At 34.9% G+C, this 18,705-nt stretch overlaps 1 protein-coding gene across 1 annotated transcript; it reads right to left on the bottom strand.

Annotated features, from left to right (window-relative positions):
- Positions 1-1,281: 1,281 nt before the first annotated feature.
- Positions 1,282-18,705, bottom strand: LOC100369577 (uncharacterized). Its single transcript, XM_085502276.1, has 10 exons — positions 18,598-18,705; positions 17,866-17,938; positions 16,870-17,014; positions 9,637-9,818; positions 8,336-8,435; positions 8,018-8,232; positions 7,548-7,765; positions 6,132-6,208; positions 1,722-1,884; positions 1,282-1,537 (listed from the first exon to the last, which is right to left on the bottom strand). Exons 1-10 carry the CDS (start codon positions 18,635-18,637, stop codon positions 1,503-1,505), a joined length of 1,248 nt encoding a protein of 415 aa, XP_085358402.1. The 5' UTR covers positions 18,638-18,705; the 3' UTR covers positions 1,282-1,502.

The following is an 18,705-nucleotide window of genomic DNA, read 5'->3' as shown; positions in this document are numbered from 1 at the left end:
AAAATAGAATTTTTGAGAGCCATCCAACTACCAGAGACTTTCTGAGGAGCGACTTAGCAAAGGGTCACTGTAATTTCCAATTGCCAAGGCAGTACAGAAATTATGACACATGGTCACTGTCAGGCAATTATCCAATCAAAGACATGGCATCCATATATGAGATTAACCATTCAATAGAATTGAGATTTCTTGCTAAGGAAATATATGTTATGCATAAAAAAATTAGAGCATGGACACCATGAATTAACAGGATACATTTAACAAAATTAAGTTTTTATGGTAAGTTCAATTTTGACTAGCTATCCAAGGTTAACATGTTCAATCAATTTGATATGGAATACATATGTCTAAACAATCGTCAGAAATGTTATGATTTCACCAATAAAGTACATTTCTCTGTCTTTCTTACAGTCATTCTCGAGATCATTCAATAGTGCCCCTAACATTGACATGAGAAAATTTGAAAACAACTTTATTTATTTGCAATTTACAAAATTTTAGGCACAGCTGCATTATTGAAAACAAAATAGACAATAGAAAGGTAACCAACTAAGTTTATAGGGGGCTTATACAATGTATCCATATACACAGCAACATTAATTTATCAGAGTCATTCATGTTCATAACGTCCACTGTAGTTAGTGCTTCTATCAACAATATCCATCTGAGAATGCTTGGTCCTTAGCATACAGTCAAAGCAGGGAAGTACCGGTAAGTACTTGTATTCAACTACCAGCCTGCGATTAGAATATTTACAGATGTTCTATCCAAAGTCAAAATACCAAGATGAAATCTCTGAAGAAAATCACAGCTGTAGATGTCAAGCCTGTTATCATCTTTAGCATAAAAAGTTGGTACCTTCAAAGATTTTATTGAACAGAAATAAGAGATAATATTTCTTAAAATAGATGCTTTTTATCATAAGAATTGTTTCTAAGAAATAAGGGTGGTACATGTAGAATGAATTACTCAAATGCAGAGTAAATACAAGAACAATAAAAATAAATATATTACTAATACTTGCAATCATAAGATGAGAACATTACAATGGGTCTTTATGAAGTATTACACAAAATATATACATGTCGTCATTCTAAGTTTTCAACTATTCTGATCACATGTCTATGATGTCCCACAGAACATCCAATTATTCGTCTGTTAACAGAAGTAGAACCATCTTCTAACAATTTGCAGTTCAGCAAAAAAAACCCCCACAATATGCATGTAAATAATTAGAATGGTGCAAGCACAAAATACACACGATTTGGAAATAAAACGATATAACTTACATGTATGCATAGCTTTTATAGTACTTGTTTACAAGAAAACTAAAGACACCAAGCACATCATTATGTAATATCTGAGTAAAAATAGACAAGACAATTGCCAATCAATACAAGGATTCCATCTGTTGTGAAGTCACAATGATTCAGTCATGTACATGTCTCTTGGTCTCTTCTCAAATTGTTAGTTGACATGCAGTGGTCTGTTTGCGCATCTGGTTACTGCCATATCCTACAAGTGTTATCTTTGCTACCTACAGAGAAAGTATTAACAGCAAATCGTTAGACGTGTACATATGAGAAAGACATTGCAACACATGGCTGCAGAATGTCACCAAACATAGCTACCAACCCACTAATACTGGTTGACATGCTGTCACAGCCATGATGAATATTTTGGGAGTCCCTTTGCTATATCGACCAACTCACTGAACTTACCTGTAATAATAGTTTTTCCTTCATAATTAAATGCACAACTAAAGATTTCATCTGTGTGGCCTTCCAAGACTTGCAAACACTCTCCTGTTAATGGATTCCATAATCTGGCAGTTTTGTCAGCACTCGCTGTTAATAACTTGGTACCCTGTGGGTTAAAGGTAAGCTGCAAATACAAATGTAATATGATGTCAATATTTAGCAATAAATGAAACAAGTCATTGTCAATGACACGTCCCCGTTCCGTTCATATTTGAATGACATATACATTCAAAGCAGATCATGACCGAAATGCACCTGCATATGTACAACACATTGTGCTAAATCTGAACAAATGTAATATGATGTCAATATTTAGCAATAAATGAAACAAGTCATTGTCAATGACACGTCCCCGTTCCGTTCATATTTGAATGACATATACATTCAAAGCAGATCATGACCGAAATGCACCTGCATATGTACAACACATTGTGCTAAATCTGAACAAAATCCATCCATGCATGACTGAGATCCGGTTCTGGAATTGTGAAAATACGTGATTTTGATGCATTTTCGGCCTTAAAATGGCCATCATTCCGCTATTGTTAAGCAGATCATGAAACAAATGCACATATCTATTTGTGACATGATGTACCATGTGTGTGTGAAGTTTGAACTTGATCAATCCAGACATGTCTTGGATACGGATCCAGAACTGAATTCTTTAACAAAATGGCCGCCAGTCGACCATTTTGAACTTGATCCGAAAAAAAAAAAGACGTGCATCAAGGTCCTATTATGTTTAATGTATGTACCAAATTTGAACAAAATCCATCCATGCATAACTGAGATACGGGTCCGGAATGGTGAAAATGTGCGATTTCAATGCATTTTCGGCCTTAAAAGTTAAAGCGGCCCCCATTTGGCTATCGTTAATGAGATCATGAAACAAATGCACATACATATTTGTGACATGATGTACCTTGTGTGTGTGAAGTTTGAACTTGATCAATCCAGACATGTCTCGGATACGGATCCAGAACTGAATTCTTTAAAACAAAATGGCCGCCAGTCGGCTATTTCGAACTTGATCCGAAAAAAAAAATGACGTGCATCAAGGTCCTATTATGTTTAATGTATGTACCAAATTTGAATGAAATCCGTCCATGCATAACTGAGATCCGGGTACGGAATGGTGAAAATGTGCGATTTCAATGCATTTTCGGCCTTAAAGCGGCCGCCATTTGGCTATCGTTAATGAGATCATGAAACAAATGCACATACATATTTGTGACATGATGTACCTTGTGTGTGTGAAGTTTGAACTCGATCAATCCAAGCATGTCTCAGATACAGATCCAGAACTGAATTCTTTAAAACAAAATGGCCGCCAGTCGGCCATTTCGAACTTGATCCGAAAAAAAAAATGACGTGCATCAAGGTCCTATTATGTTTAATGTATGTACCAAATTTGAATGAAATCCGTCCATGCATAACTGAGATCCGGGTCCGGAATGGTGAAAATGTGCGATTTCAATGCATTTTCGGCCTTAAAGCGGCCGCCATTTGGCTATCGTTAATGAGATCATGAAACAAATGCACATACATATTTGTGACATGATGTACCTTGTGTGTGTGAAGTTTGAACTCGATCAATCCAAGCATGTCTGAGATACGGATCCAGAACTGAATTCTTTAAAACAAAATGGCCGCCAGTCGGCCATTTCGAACCCGATCCAAAAAAAAAATGACGTGCATCAAGGTCCTATTATGTTTAATGTATGTACCAAATTTGAACAAAATCCGTCCATGCATAACTGAGATCCGGGTCCGGAATGGTGAAAATGTGCGATTTTGATGCATTTTCGACCTTAAAATGGCCGCTATTCGGCTATCGTTAATCGGATCATGAAAAAAATGCATGTGCATATGTCCCATATAATGTGTGATGTATGAGTGAAGTTTGAACTTAATCGGTCCATGCATGTTCGAGATACAGGTGATCACAGACGGACGGACGGACGGACGCACACAGGGCAAAACATAAGTCCCCGTTTTCGGACTGCATCCGAACGGGGACTAATAACAAGCAGCCTCTCGGCTGAAATAGCTCCGCTGTTTGCAATGCACATTTCAATTATAGAACAGAAGATATTAGAAAATGAACAATATGAATAGTATCAATGCAATGGGACTTGCTGTTTTCAACAAAAATTCAAAAATATCATTTTTCACCATAAATGATTGTGGTTTTTAACAAGAAAATATCACTTTTTACCAAAAATATTCACCAACATTACTGTAGATAATTAAAGATATTATTACAAAATGAACAAATCTGAGAGAGATCCACATGTAGTAACTATATATGTAATAATATCAAAGCAATTGGACTTGTCTTTTTTAACAAGAAGTCGAAATTATCACTTTTTACCAAAAATGACAAAAATATTCACCAAAATTAGAGAATTAAAGATATCATTACAAAATGAACAAATCAGAGAGAGGTCCACATGTAGTACCTATATATGTAATATCAAAGCAATTGGACTTTTTAACAAGAAGTTGAAAATATCACTTTTTACCAAAAATGACAAAAATATTCACCCAAATTAGAGAATTGAAGATATCATTACAAAATGAACAAATCTGAGAGAGATCCACATGTAGTACCTATATATGTAATATCAAAGCAATTGGACTCGCGGTTTTTAACAAGAAGTTGAAAATATCACTTTTTACCAAAAAATGACAAAAATATTCACCAAAATTAGAGAATTAAAGATATCATTACAAAATGAACAAATCTGAGAGAGGTCCACATGTAGTACCTATATATGTAATATCAAAGCAATTGCACTTGCGGTTTTTAACAAGTCGAAAATATCAGTTTTTACCAAAAATGACAAAAATATTCACCAAAATTAGAGAATTGAAGATATCATTACAAAATGAACAAATCTGAGAGAGGTCGACATGTAGTACTTATATATGTAATATCAAAGCAATTGGACTTGCGGTTTTCAACAAGAAGTCGAAAATATCACTTTTTACCAAAAATTACAAAAATATTCACCGAAATTAGAGAATTAAAGATATCATTACAAAATGAACAAATCAGAGAGAGGTCCACATGTAGTACCTATATATGTAATATCAAAGCAATTGGACTTTTTAACAAGAAGTTGAAAATATCACTTTTTACCAAAAATGACAAAAATATTCACCCAAATTAGAGAATTGAAGATATCATTACAAAATGAACAAATCTGAGAGAAATCCACATGTAGTACCTATATATGTAATATCAAAGCAATTGGACTCGCGGTTTTTAACAAGAAGTTGAAAATATCACTTTTTACCAAAAATGACAAAAATATTTACCAAAATTAGAGAATTAAAGATATCATTACAAAATGAACAAATCTGAGAGAGGTCCACATGTAGTACTTATATATTTAATATCAAAGCAATTGGACTTGCGGTTTTTAACAAGAAGTCGAAAATATCACTTTTTACCAAAAATGACAAAAATATTCACCAAAATTAGAGAATTGACGATATGATCATGAAATGAACAAATCTGAGAGAGGTCTACTCAAGGTACATATACACCAAGTATCAAAGCATTCAGGCTTGTAGTTTTCAAGAAGAAGTCGAAAAAGTAAAACCTTGACACGGACGACGACGGACAATCACTCATATGATAAGCTCCACTCGACAAAGTCGACAGCGGAGCTAATAAAAACCAGTTAACACATAAAATGTGCGTTTGGTGGAAGTGGAGGATAGATTTATGCCTTATGTCTTCTTCTGTATTGAAACAAAATCAGCCTTGGCAATGTTACTGGACTGTGTCCAACAACAACAATATATCAAACTTATTAAGGTAGAAGCCTAAACACGAATTCAAAAACACAGAATTTATTCATTTTCCAATAAATTATACTTTTGTACTTATGGGAAGTATATATTAAGAAAATTTACTGGGGATTCACTAGCTTAATTTATGAGAAAACAATGGTTGTATTTCAGTGAATAGTGGCCATTTTGGGTGGTTCCTATTCTGGCACTGATATCATGCCATATCTCAAATTGTAGCCTGGTGACATAGGCTGAAAATATTATATATTGTGAATGACAGGAGTACTTTTTGTTTCCTCAATTATTTAAAAAACCTGGGTTTTAAAAAGTGTTAAAAAAAAAATTGTATTTAACATTGTGCTTTATGGTGTGGTTCTAAAAATAGCCATTTTTGAAAAATATGTCAAGTTTCTCAAATTGCATCACTGTAACACACAAATAAATGCTATTTTATGATGCCATGAGACAATAACTCAATGCTTTTACATAATAAACCAGTGAACATGTGATTTATGACCAACTTTCTTAAAAATATTAGTAGGATTCTACCCTAAATGCTTTTTTTACCTTTGATATTTCTCCTTCATGACCTTCAAGTTTGGTGATACAGTTATGCGTGACAGCATTGTAGACTCTAGCTGTACCTGAAATACAACATTGATGTACATAATGTAAAGACAATACTCAATATAATGCCATGTGATGTGAAGAAGATGAAGTACAATGTTAGCAGATTATTTAATCAACATGTGTAGTTTTGTTTACGCTGTGTTTGTGGGAGACATACTATCAGTTGATGCAGTAGCTACATATTGTCCTGTATAATCAACATGTGTAGTTCTTGTTTTGTTTACGCTGTGTTTGTGGGAGACATACTATCAGCTGATGCAGTAGCTACATATTGTCCTGTATAATCAACATGTGTAGTTCTTGTTTTGTTCACGCTGTGTTTGTGAGAGACATACTATCAGCTGATGCAGTAGCTACTGATTGTCCTGTATAATCAACATGTGTAGGTCTTGTTTTGTTCACGCTGTGTTTGTGGGAGACATACTTACTATCAGCTGATGCAGTAGCTACATATTGTCCTGTATAATCAACATGTGTAGTTCTTGTTTTGTTTACGCTGTGTTTGTGGGAGACATACTTACTATCAGCTGATGCAGTAGCTACATATTGTCCTGTATAATCAACATGTGTAGTTCTTGTTTTGTTCACGCTGTGTTTGTGGGAGACATACTTACTATCAGCTGATGCAGTAGCTACATATTGTTCTGTATAATCAACATGTGTAGGTCTTGTTTTGTTTACGCTGTGTTTGTGGGAGACATACTTACTATCAGCTGATGCAGTAGCTACTGATTGTCCTGTATAATCAACATGTGTAGGTCTTGTTTTGTTTACGCTGTGTTTGTGGGAGACATACTTACTATCAGCTGATGCAGTAGCTACTGATTGTCCTGTATAATCAACATGTGTAGGTCTAGTTTTGTTCACGCTGTGTTTGTGGGAGACATACTTACTATCAGCTGATGCAGTAGCTACATATTGTCCTGTATAATCAACATGTGTAGTTCTTGTTTTGTTTACGCTGTGTTTGTGGGAGACATACTTACTATCAGTTGATGCAGTAGCTACATATTGTCCTGTATAATCAACATGTGTAGTTCTTGTTTGTTCACGCTGTGTTTGTGGGAGACATACTATAAGCTGATGCAGTAGCTACATATTGTCCTGTATAATCAACATGTGTAGGTCTTGTTTTGTTTACGCTGTGTTTGTGGGAGACATACTTACTATCAGCTGATGCAGTAGCTACTGATTGTCCTGTATAATCAACATGTGTAGGTCTAGTTTTGTTCACGCTGTGTTTGTGGGAGACATACTTACTATCAGCTGATGCATTAGCTACATATTGTCCTGTATAATCAACATGTGTAGTTCTTGTTTTGTTTACGCTGTGTTTGTGGGAGACATACTTACTATCAGCTGATGCAGTAGCTACATATTGTCCTGTATAATCAAATACAACATCTAATATCTCATCATCATGACCTCGCAATGTTCCTACACACTGACCAACACTACTGTCCCATATTTTACATGTTTTGTCCATAGAACCAGTAGCAATTAATGAACAGTCATAGTTGAATTGAGCACTGCTTATTTCACCTCTATGTCCTATTAATGTGTGAATTCTCCTGCAAACAACAAGAACACTAGTCAGTAATTTCAAACAAGAATGCCAGCACTTACAAGTTTTAATCACTTTTTTTTTCATTTTTTAAAATTGTAATCACATTAATTTAGTTTTGAAATAATTGTGATTATGAAATCATTACATCAATTTATTTTCAACTCATACAGTGGTTTTGAAACCATAACAAAATGGTTGTGAAATCATAATTATATAACAATATTTTGAAAGCATTTAAGATATTTTCTGTACATACTTTCCACTCCTGACATCCCATACAGAGACAGTATGATCAAATGATCCCGTAATAATCTGATCTCCTGTTGTGTTGAATGATAATGAGATGATTTCTGCAGAATGCCCAGACAGCGTGCTAACTTCTGCTCCTGTTTGAACATCCCATAATTTGGCTGTAGTATCCATACTACCAGTAGCAACTAACGTACTTTGTGGATTAAATGATATACATACCTGAAATAAGATTGAAAGAATGTAAAATTACGGTACAATCCAACAACAAAGTTGATGATGTAAGAGATAAGTTTATATCTATGTTACTGTTAATATAACTTACAATTTCAGCTGTATGACCTCGAAATGTGTGATAACATTTACCAGTTTCTGAACTCCAAAGTTTACAAGTTTTATCAAAAGATCCTGTGGCTATCTTGTCACTGAAACAAAATAAGAAAACATGAATGTTGTGTTTTTTTAAGTCAATGCCGTGCTGTTTACATGTACTGCACTAAACTACCAGTGTTCTCCCCAGGATACAAACAGTGTGACAGTTCCGCCTTGCTTGTCTGCCATGCTCAAAATTATTACCAGCACTGATTAAATCATTGATTTCTGCACCTTTACTATTTCCTTGCGTTCTATAATTTCCACAGCTATTGTTCTATGAGACTTGTCCTCGCTGTTCTTTTAAGCCATAAACAATAACTAACAAAAGTCAGAAAGCTGCTCAGTTTATTTTGGTCAGCATGTACTTGTTGTAAATTGTAATCTATTTTCGTAATTCACTGATCATGCCAAAGCCGATGTCAAACGTTTGAAGAAAAGATTATTCGAATGTTGAAAATAAAACATAAAGGAAATCGTAGAATAATTTATTCAACTTGCTTTTCCATTGTAACTTGTTTATTTGAATCGGTAGAACATCACAAATTCGAACCGTCTGTACGTGATCACTCTGATTTGAAACTTTATATGAAGTAAAAATGATTGAAACATTGATGAAATCAAAAAATTGTGCGGGTTCCAAGTAAGGCCGCGAAAACTTGATGCCAAAAAGTTGAACTTGCTTTCTATCATGGCTGGTGACCATTTGGCCTACCTTATTAACAGACAGCAGCCTACCCGGTATCTGCCGTCATAATGAGACAAATGAAATACTGCATTCTGGGTAGATCCTTGATTGAGCAACACACAAGGCTGTCACAATTGTTTACGATCGCAGCAGCATTAAGTTTTCACTACGGAACGTTGCAACTTACAAGTTGTTATTGTTGTCAATTAACCAAGAATTCTCCATTACATATTTGCCACTATTTTTTGCACAACAAATAGCGAATGACTACTTTATAATAATATACTGATTTTCTTGTTTACTGTTTTAAGGCATGTCTTGTGTTTTCCTTCTAAATTATTAATGTAATAAAGTGTATAAGCAGTTTACGAAAAATGAAAAAATTAAACATTATTAATAAAGTATTTAAATTATATGCTAATTATTATGCAAATTAGCAACCAAGGTTGACGAAAATACTGGGGAGAAAACCGACTACACTGCAAATATTTTACATATCATATTCATGGATCGTAAAATGTAATTAGAAAATTAAAAAATATATGTCAAACAGAAATTTGACTTACCCATATGGATTATTAAATGCAATAGCATATACAACATTTCTATGCCCTTCTAATGTATGTAGTTCTTCTCCTGATGCAGTTTCCCACACTTTACATGTTCTATCATAACTGCCCGTTATAAACATAGAACCAGATTTATTGAAAGCTACATTGGTTAATGGCAATATGTGAGCACGTAGCACCTGAAAAATACAACAAAAAACTTAATGCTAAATTATCTATCCCTAGTCTACCCAGTACTGAATCAGTCTACTCAATACATGCGGTCCACCCAATACATGTGGTCTATCCAATACATGTCCTCCATAAACATTGTTAAGTAAAACACATATTTTCATAACATAACATCCTACTATATTTGATAGGGATGTTTAAATTCAAAATAAAATTTTTTGCTTGTAATCAAATAATAATACAATGTGTTCAAGTGCAGAAGTCACAGGATTTAAAAAATGACTATATTTATATTTCACACAATTTCTTTACCCACTGCTTGAATGTGAGCACGATTTTCACTGCACTCCAGTTACACATTTTCTGCAGCATATCAACACTATATAATATATAGATAGAAAGAGTGCCCATGAAATCAACCATCTACAGAGCACTATGTTCAACTTAATATATAGATAGAAACAGTGCCCATGAAATCAACCATCTACAGAGCACTATGTGCAACTTAATATATAGATAGAAAGAGTGCCCATGAAATCAACCATCTACAGAGCACTATGTGCAACTTAATATATAGATAGAAACAGTGCCCATGAAATCAACCATCTACAGAGCACTATGTGCAACTTAATATATAGATAGAAACAGTGCCCATGAAATCAACCATCTACAGAGCACTATGTGCAACTTAATATATAGATAGAAACAGTGCCCATGAAATCAACCATCTACAGAGCACTATGTGCAACTTAATATATAGATAGAAACAGTGCCCATGAAATCAACCATCTACAGAGCACTATGTGCAACTTAATATATAGATAGAAAGAGTGCCCATGAAATCAACCATCTACAGAGCACTATGTGCAACTTAATATATAGATAGAAAGAGTGCCCATGAAATCAACCATCTACAGAGCACTATGTGCAACTTAATATATAGATAGAAACAGTGCCCATGAAATCAACCATCTACAGAGCACTATGTGCAACTTAATATATAGATAGAAACAGTGCCCATGAAATCAACCATCTACAGAGCACTATGTGCAACTTAATATATAGATAGAAAGAGTGCCCATGAAATCAACCATCTACAGAGCACTATGTGCAACTTAATATATAGATAGAAACAGTGCCCATGAAATCAACCATCTACAGAGCACTATGTGCAACTTAATATATAGATAGAAACAGTGCCCATGAAATCAACCATCTACAGAGCACTATGTGCAACTTAATATATAGATAGAAACAGTGCCCATGAAATCAACCATCTACAGAGCACTATGTGCAACTTAATATATAGATAGAAAGAGTGCCCATGAAATCAACCATCTACAGAGCACTATGTGCAACTTAATATATAGATAGAAAGAGTGCCCATGAAATCAACCATCTACAGAGCACTATGTGCAACTTAATATATAGATAGAAAGAGTGCCCATGAAATCAACCATCTACAGAGCACTATGTGCAACTTAATATATAGATAGAAACAGTGCCCATGAAATCAACCATCTACAGAGCACTATGTGCAACTTAATATATAGATAGAAACAGTGCCCATGAAATCAACCATCTACAGAGCACTATGTGCAACTTAATATATAGATAGAAACAGTGCCCATGAAATCAACCATCTACAGAGCACTATGTGCAACTTAATATATAGATAGAAACAGTGCCCATGAAATCAACCATCTACAGAGCACTATGTGCAACTTAATATATAGATAGAAACAGTGCCCATGAAATCAACCATCTACAGAGCACTATGTGCAACTTAATATATAGATAGAAAGAGTGCCCATGAAATCAACCATCTACAGAGCACTATGTGCAACTTAATATATAGATAGAAACAGTGCCCATGAAATCAACCATCTACAGAGCACTATGTGCAACTTAATATATAGATAGAAACAGTGCCCATGAAATCAACCATCTACAGAGCACTATGTGCAACTTAATATATAGATAGAAACAGTGCCCATAAAATCAACCATCTACAGAGCACTATGTGCAACTTAATATATAGATAGAAACAGTGCCCATGAAATCAACCATCTACAGAGCACTATGTGCAACTTAATATATAGATAGAAACAGTGCCCATGAAATCAACCATCTACAGAGCACTATGTGCAACTTAATATATAGATAGAAAGAGTGCCCATGAAATCAACCATCTACAGAGCACTATGTGCAACTTAATATATAGATAGAAACAGTGCCCATGAAATCAACCATCTACAGAGCACTATGTGCAACTTAATATATAGATAGAAACAGTGCCCATGAAATCAACCATCTACAGAGCACTATGTGCAACTTAATATATAGATAGAAAGAGTGCCCATGAAATCAACCATCTACAGAGCACTATGTGCAACTTAATATATAGATAGAAAGAGTGCCCATGAAATCAACCATCTACAGAGCACTATGTGCAACTTAATATATAGATAGAAACAGTGCCCATGAAATCAACCATCTACAGAGCACTATGTGCAACTTAATATATAGATAGAAACAGTGCCCATGAAATCAACCATCTACAGAGCACTATGTGCAACTTAATATATAGATAGAAAGAGTGCCCATGAAATCAACCATCTACAGAGCACTATGTGCAACTTAATATATAGATAGAAACAGTGCCCATGAAATCAACCATCTACAGAGCACTATGTGCAACTTAATATATAGATAGAAACAGTGCCCATGAAATCAACCATCTACAGAGCACTATGTGCAACTTAATATATAGATAGAAACAGTGCCCATGAAATCAACCATCTACAGAGCACTATGTGCAACTTAATATATAGATAGAAAGAGTGCCCATGAAATCAACCATCTACAGAGCACTATGTGCAACTTAATATATAGATAGAAAGAGTGCCCATGAAATCAACCATCTACAGAGCACTATGTGCAACTTAATATATAGATAGAAAGAGTGCCCATGAAATCAACCATCTACAGAGCACTATGTGCAACTTAATATATAGATAGAAACAGTGCCCATGAAATCAACCATCTACAGAGCACTATGTGCAACTTAATATATAGATAGAAACAGTGCCCATGAAATCAACCATCTACAGAGCACTATGTGCAACTTAATATATAGATAGAAACAGTGCCCATGAAATCAACCATCTACAGAGCACTATGTGCAACTTAATATATAGATAGAAAGAGTGCCCATGAAATCAACCATCTACAGAGCACTATGTGCAACTTAATATATAGATAGAAAGAGTGCCCATGAAATCAACCATCTACAGAGCACTATGTGCAACTTAATATATAGATAGAAACAGTGCCCATGAAATCAACCATCTACAGAGCACTATGTGCAACTTAATATATAGATAGAAACAGTGCCCATGAAATCAACCATCTACAGAGCACTATGTGCAACTTAATATATAGATAGAAACAGTGCCCATGAAATCAACCATCTACAGAGCACTATGTGCAACTTAATATATAGATAGAAACAGTGCCCATGAAATCAACCATCTACAGAGCACTATGTGCAACTTAATATATAGATAGAAACAGTGCCCATGAAATCAACCATCTACAGAGCACTATGTGCAACTTAATATATAGATAGAAAGAGTGCCCATGAAATCAACCATCTACAGAGCACTATGTGCAACTTAATATATAGATAGAAACAGTGCCCATGAAATCAACCATCTACAGAGCACTATGTGCAACTTAATATATAGATAGAAACAGTGCCCATGAAATCAACCATCTACAGAGCACTATGTGCAACTTAATATATAGATAGAAACAGTGCCCATAAAATCAACCATCTACAGAGCACTATGTGCAACTTAATATATAGATAGAAACAGTGCCCATGAAATCAACCATCTACAGAGCACTATGTGCAACTTAATATATAGATAGAAACAGTGCCCATGAAATCAACCATCTACAGAGCACTATGTGCAACTTAATATATAGATAGAAAGAGTGCCCATGAAATCAACCATCTACAGAGCACTATGTGCAACTTAATATATAGATAGAAACAGTGCCCATGAAATCAACCATCTACAGAGCACTATGTGCAACTTAATATATAGATAGAAACAGTGCCCATGAAATCAACCATCTACAGAGCACTATGTGCAACTTAATATATAGATAGAAAGAGTGCCCATGAAATCAACCATCTACAGAGCACTATGTGCAACTTAATATATAGATAGAAAGAGTGCCCATGAAATCAACCATCTACAGAGCACTATGTGCAACTTAATATATAGATAGAAACAGTGCCCATGAAATCAACCATCTACAGAGCACTATGTGCAACTTAATATATAGATAGAAACAGTGCCCATGAAATCAACCATCTACAGAGCACTATGTGCAACTTAATATATAGATAGAAAGAGTGCCCATGAAATCAACCATCTACAGAGCACTATGTGCAACTTAATATATAGATAGAAACAGTGCCCATGAAATCAACCATCTACAGAGCACTATGTGCAACTTAATATATAGATAGAAACAGTGCCCATGAAATCAACCATCTACAGAGCACTATGTGCAACTTAATATATAGATAGAAACAGTGCCCATGAAATCAACCATCTACAGAGCACTATGTGCAACTTAATATATAGATAGAAAGAGTGCCCATGAAATCAACCATCTACAGAGCACTATGTGCAACTTAATATATAGATAGAAAGAGTGCCCATGAAATCAACCATCTACAGAGCACTATGTGCAACTTAATATATAGATAGAAAGAGTGCCCATGAAATCAACCATCTACAGAGCACTATGTGCAACTTAATATATAGATAGAAACAGTGCCCATGAAATCAACCATCTACAGAGCACTATGTGCAACTTAATATATAGATAGAAACAGTGCCCATGAAATCAACCATCTACAGAGCACTATGTGCAACTTAATATATAGATAGAAACAGTGCCCATGAAATCAACCATCTACAGAGCACTATGTGCAACTTAATATATAGATAGAAAGAGTGCCCATGAAATCAACCATCTACAGAGCACTATGTGCAACTTAATATATAGATAGAAAGAGTGCCCATGAAATCAACCATCTACAGAGCACTATGTGCAACTTAATATATAGATAGAAACAGTGCCCATGAAATCAACCATCTACAGAGCACTATGTGCAACTTAATTCTGAAATATCAGCTAACTGATAAGAATATGGATGAGACCATTCAACCAGTGTAGGTTATGCCAGTCAAATGGAAAGCGTATTCAATTTCATAAAATGTGTACAGGCATGTTGACTCTGAAAATGACAGTGCCTGGTCAAAATAAACACAAGTAACAATGCTGCAAAGAATATTACAATGTTCAGTGTTCTCCCCAGGAATTTAAACCACTGTGGCGGCCTAATTTGCATATCACTTGCATATCATTTACATAATAATAGAAATTGACGAAAGCACATTTACACCCACACAATAAACAACATATATTTTTAAAAACAAAGCGGCAGATATTTATTTGCTTCACACAGTGTTATAAACACTTTTATTTGTAATATTAATGAGCTCCGTCACAGGGAAAATATTTTTTTTTTGGAGTCAAAATATTACGTTTCACAATTTAGAAGAGTTTGAATTTAAAAATGAAACATTTTCAAAATGCAAATGCTGCAGACTAAAAAGAAACAAATAAATTGTAAAAAGTTAAATGAAACTCATTTGAAACGTTTGAGCCAGGATTATGTTCACCACTTTCATGATCTTATTTACTACAAAATTCAATTTCAAAAAATCGACCATGTAGTTATTTGGCGGATTGTTGGTTATTATTCCGACCATCAGCTTCTAACGTTTACATTTACAGTAAATGAACGAACAAATAACACTTCCAAATGATCAAAGTTACGACGTGACATAACTTACTTCACGATGTTATACACCGGTTATACCAATAATTCCTCTTACTCGATCATGATGTCATGCAATAATTAAATACTTCTTTTTTTTATATGAAAAAACGTAAAATTTGAGCTAGTTTTATCAGGAGAAATTATTTTTGATCACTCGATCACTTCGGTGAAAAACACAGACCCGCCATGATAGTTATGACGCATTAATTGACCGGCATGTGTCCTTTGACCCGGTGGGTCAAAAACGCTATTTACCAATCAAAATGCCGCATGATAATGCCGGTAGAACCCGAAGTTTTCCGAATGATCGTGATCATAAAAATTACATTGCGGAAGTAAAGCGATGTCGTAGCACGATGTGTTTGTATGAATTTCAGATAAAAACTGCATGATGGTTTTCGAAAGAGGTGATTAGAAATTTTTAAAAGGTAAAAAAATTATTGAAAGAAGAGTTTTTACATAATTCACGATGATAACAGTTCAAATGTATTTTACCCAATAACAATAAACACGTTGTTTTTTTCTTGAGTAGCGTAAACTGATCGTGAACTCCGATTTGCCCATGTTGTATCGGATGGAATTGATTTTGAAAGAATTTTAGCTTTCAAACCAAAGACTGCATCAGAAAGTATTTACTTACAAACAAAGAGGTGCTAATTTTACAAAATTGACTTGTATTGTTCAAAGCCGCTACCACATCACGCGACTATGTCAATTGTTTAAAAATTATTATCCACAACTGGCAGGATGCGTGTTGGTCGGTACGTAAATATAATAACAATATGACAATAGTCGGAAGCGTTTCCGCAGTGGTCGCTAGTTTTGAGTGCTGGTCAGGCTGACCAGCGTGACGAGATCCCCCAATGAAAAGAAGCACTGTGGCGGTCTTGCTAATCACCGTGGCGGTGTCAGACCAGTGTGGCGGCAAATCAAAGCACTGTGGCGGGACCGCCACGCTGTTTACATCCTGGGGAGAACACTGATGTTGCAAGAGATTAATAGGGTGATCATGGTATTTATGATTAGTTTATTTTGTAGTTCGGTGTTATAATAAGTGCATATCACATTGGATAACTAGTCTGATGCAAACATTGAATGTGAGCAGAATAACTGTCTCAGATACAAACCTTAAATAAATAAAATTTATGGTCATCACTCTGTGCAAGCTTTTCTTGTAACCTCTGTATTAGCTGTCTGACCTGTTCTAATCTAGATGGTGTTATCAGTGGTTCTTTGCTCATTATTTCATCCATGACAGCATCTATATCTGTTCTGTAATACACAAAGTATAGTGTTGTTATGATACCCGTCGTTGTGGAATGTTTTTGATCGTACGCAAACTCTTGATACAAAACCGCCATGGTGTTTTTCATTGTGATTTGACCTGAACAACTTCCTTTGACCTAACAGGTCACGTCTTTCGTTAACCAATCAAAATGTTGTGTCATACAGACGAAGTTTTCCGATTATTGACGAAGTCATTTTTTCAACGCAATGTGGAAGTGAATTACCGCGATGTTAAAATGCAGTCTGATATCGACGAAAAATGGTGATTTTTTCCCTAAAGCTGTTGATTCGCAATTTTCGAAAGGTAAACTGAGGGTGGAGGAAGTATTTAAACTGTTCACAGTCGCCAACAAGTCATGTAGAAGAATAGTTTGCTCGTTCACATCCCATTCACGAAAGTCTCAATGGATTATTCCGAAAAGTAAAACAATGTACAATGCCCAGGTTTCTACTCAAAAGAAATATGGATTACTTCAGTATTGCAACATCGGAGTTCATCCTGAGTAAATAACAGAATAGAAAAGGTGCGAACCATGTTCCGTACGTTCGGGGGCCATGCACTCTGAAATTAATGCGAGTTTTCTCGTAAAAGCAGGAACCAAACTACCGTACCAATCACGATTATTATGTAATGAAATACACTTTTTACATGCATGTTTGTAATAAATGTCGTTGACGCCCCGTAAAAACACCCTGGGCCTATACTCGGGAATGCCCTCAACCTGTTAAATGTCTAAAAACAGAGGGTGGGCATATACTCGGGGAGGGGCTTATGCTCAGGGAAGTACGGTATATTGTTGTGAGATTTGACATGGCAACGATACATCAATACTTACTCAGGTTTTAAATCTAATAAATCTATTGACTTGTTCTTTATATTACCGTGTTGTTCATATTCCAAGATAATACCTGAAAATTAAAAAAAAATAAAAATAAAACCAAGGCAATGAAAGCATATTCTTTTGGAATAAAATGCGAAAAAAAAAATGTTTTATAAAAATATCATAACATATTATGTAAAGCTATGGATCAACACTTGCTGTAAAATACTATTTTCACTTGGAATTAATTTTTGTTATTTTTGCTGAAGGAATGATTCAGTGAAATTAAAATCCAGCGAATATACATTTTTTCCTATATTTTACATTCAACTTGTCAAAAATCAGCGAAAATAAATTCCATACAAAACACTCAAAAAGCCCAGGTAAAATAAAGTATTTTACAGTAACTATATACATTTAATTAATTAACAGAAACACGAAAATGAGCGATACAAATCCGATGTCATCACAATAATTGCGCGATTGATACTCACGGTTGCCATAACCGAAAATGGTTTACATAAATAAAATTGATGTTATCGAACATTGCTACGAACGGCGTTATAATTAGTAAATTATTTCTAGATCAATGTTACTTGTACCGAGTGAGTAATGACATACAGTCCTAGTGGCCCGAATGTAATGTTTATATTGACAACCGAGTCAATTTTGGAACTTGCATCGTTTCGAGGGCACAAAACCTACGCTACAATTATATAAAGGTGATTAGTCACATGCACCGCTTACCTGGAGGGTAATATCGCAAGAGAAATCGTTTCAGTCTCATTGCAAAATGTTTAACCCTAAAAACACAGATTAGTGGCCACGGGAGACAGCAAGTAAAAAGAAAGATGG

Source organism: Saccoglossus kowalevskii, chromosome 1 (genome assembly GCF_978046115.1).
Source record: "Saccoglossus kowalevskii chromosome 1, keSacKowa6.1, whole genome shotgun sequence".
Taxonomy (NCBI): Eukaryota; Metazoa; Hemichordata; class Enteropneusta; family Harrimaniidae; genus Saccoglossus; species Saccoglossus kowalevskii.
The sequence above is the reverse complement of the archived record's forward strand: the minus strand, read 5'-3'. Positions and strand labels throughout refer to the sequence as shown.

What these genes read in the sequence shown, in the direction of transcription:
- LOC100369577 (XM_085502276.1), bottom strand. Translation starts at nt 18,637, where the DNA reads ATGAGACTGAAACGATTTCTCTTGCGATATTACCCTCCAG. An exon ending in TGGGATGTCAGGAGTGGAAA is followed by an intron (nt 7,766 to 8,017) that starts GTATGTACAGAA and finishes TGTTGTTTGCAG; the next exon opens with GAGAATTCACACATTAATAG. An exon ending in AGGAAAAACTATTATTACAG is followed by an intron (nt 1,538 to 1,721) that starts GTAAGTTCAGTG and finishes CTTTCTCTGTAG; the next exon opens with GTAGCAAAGATAACACTTGT.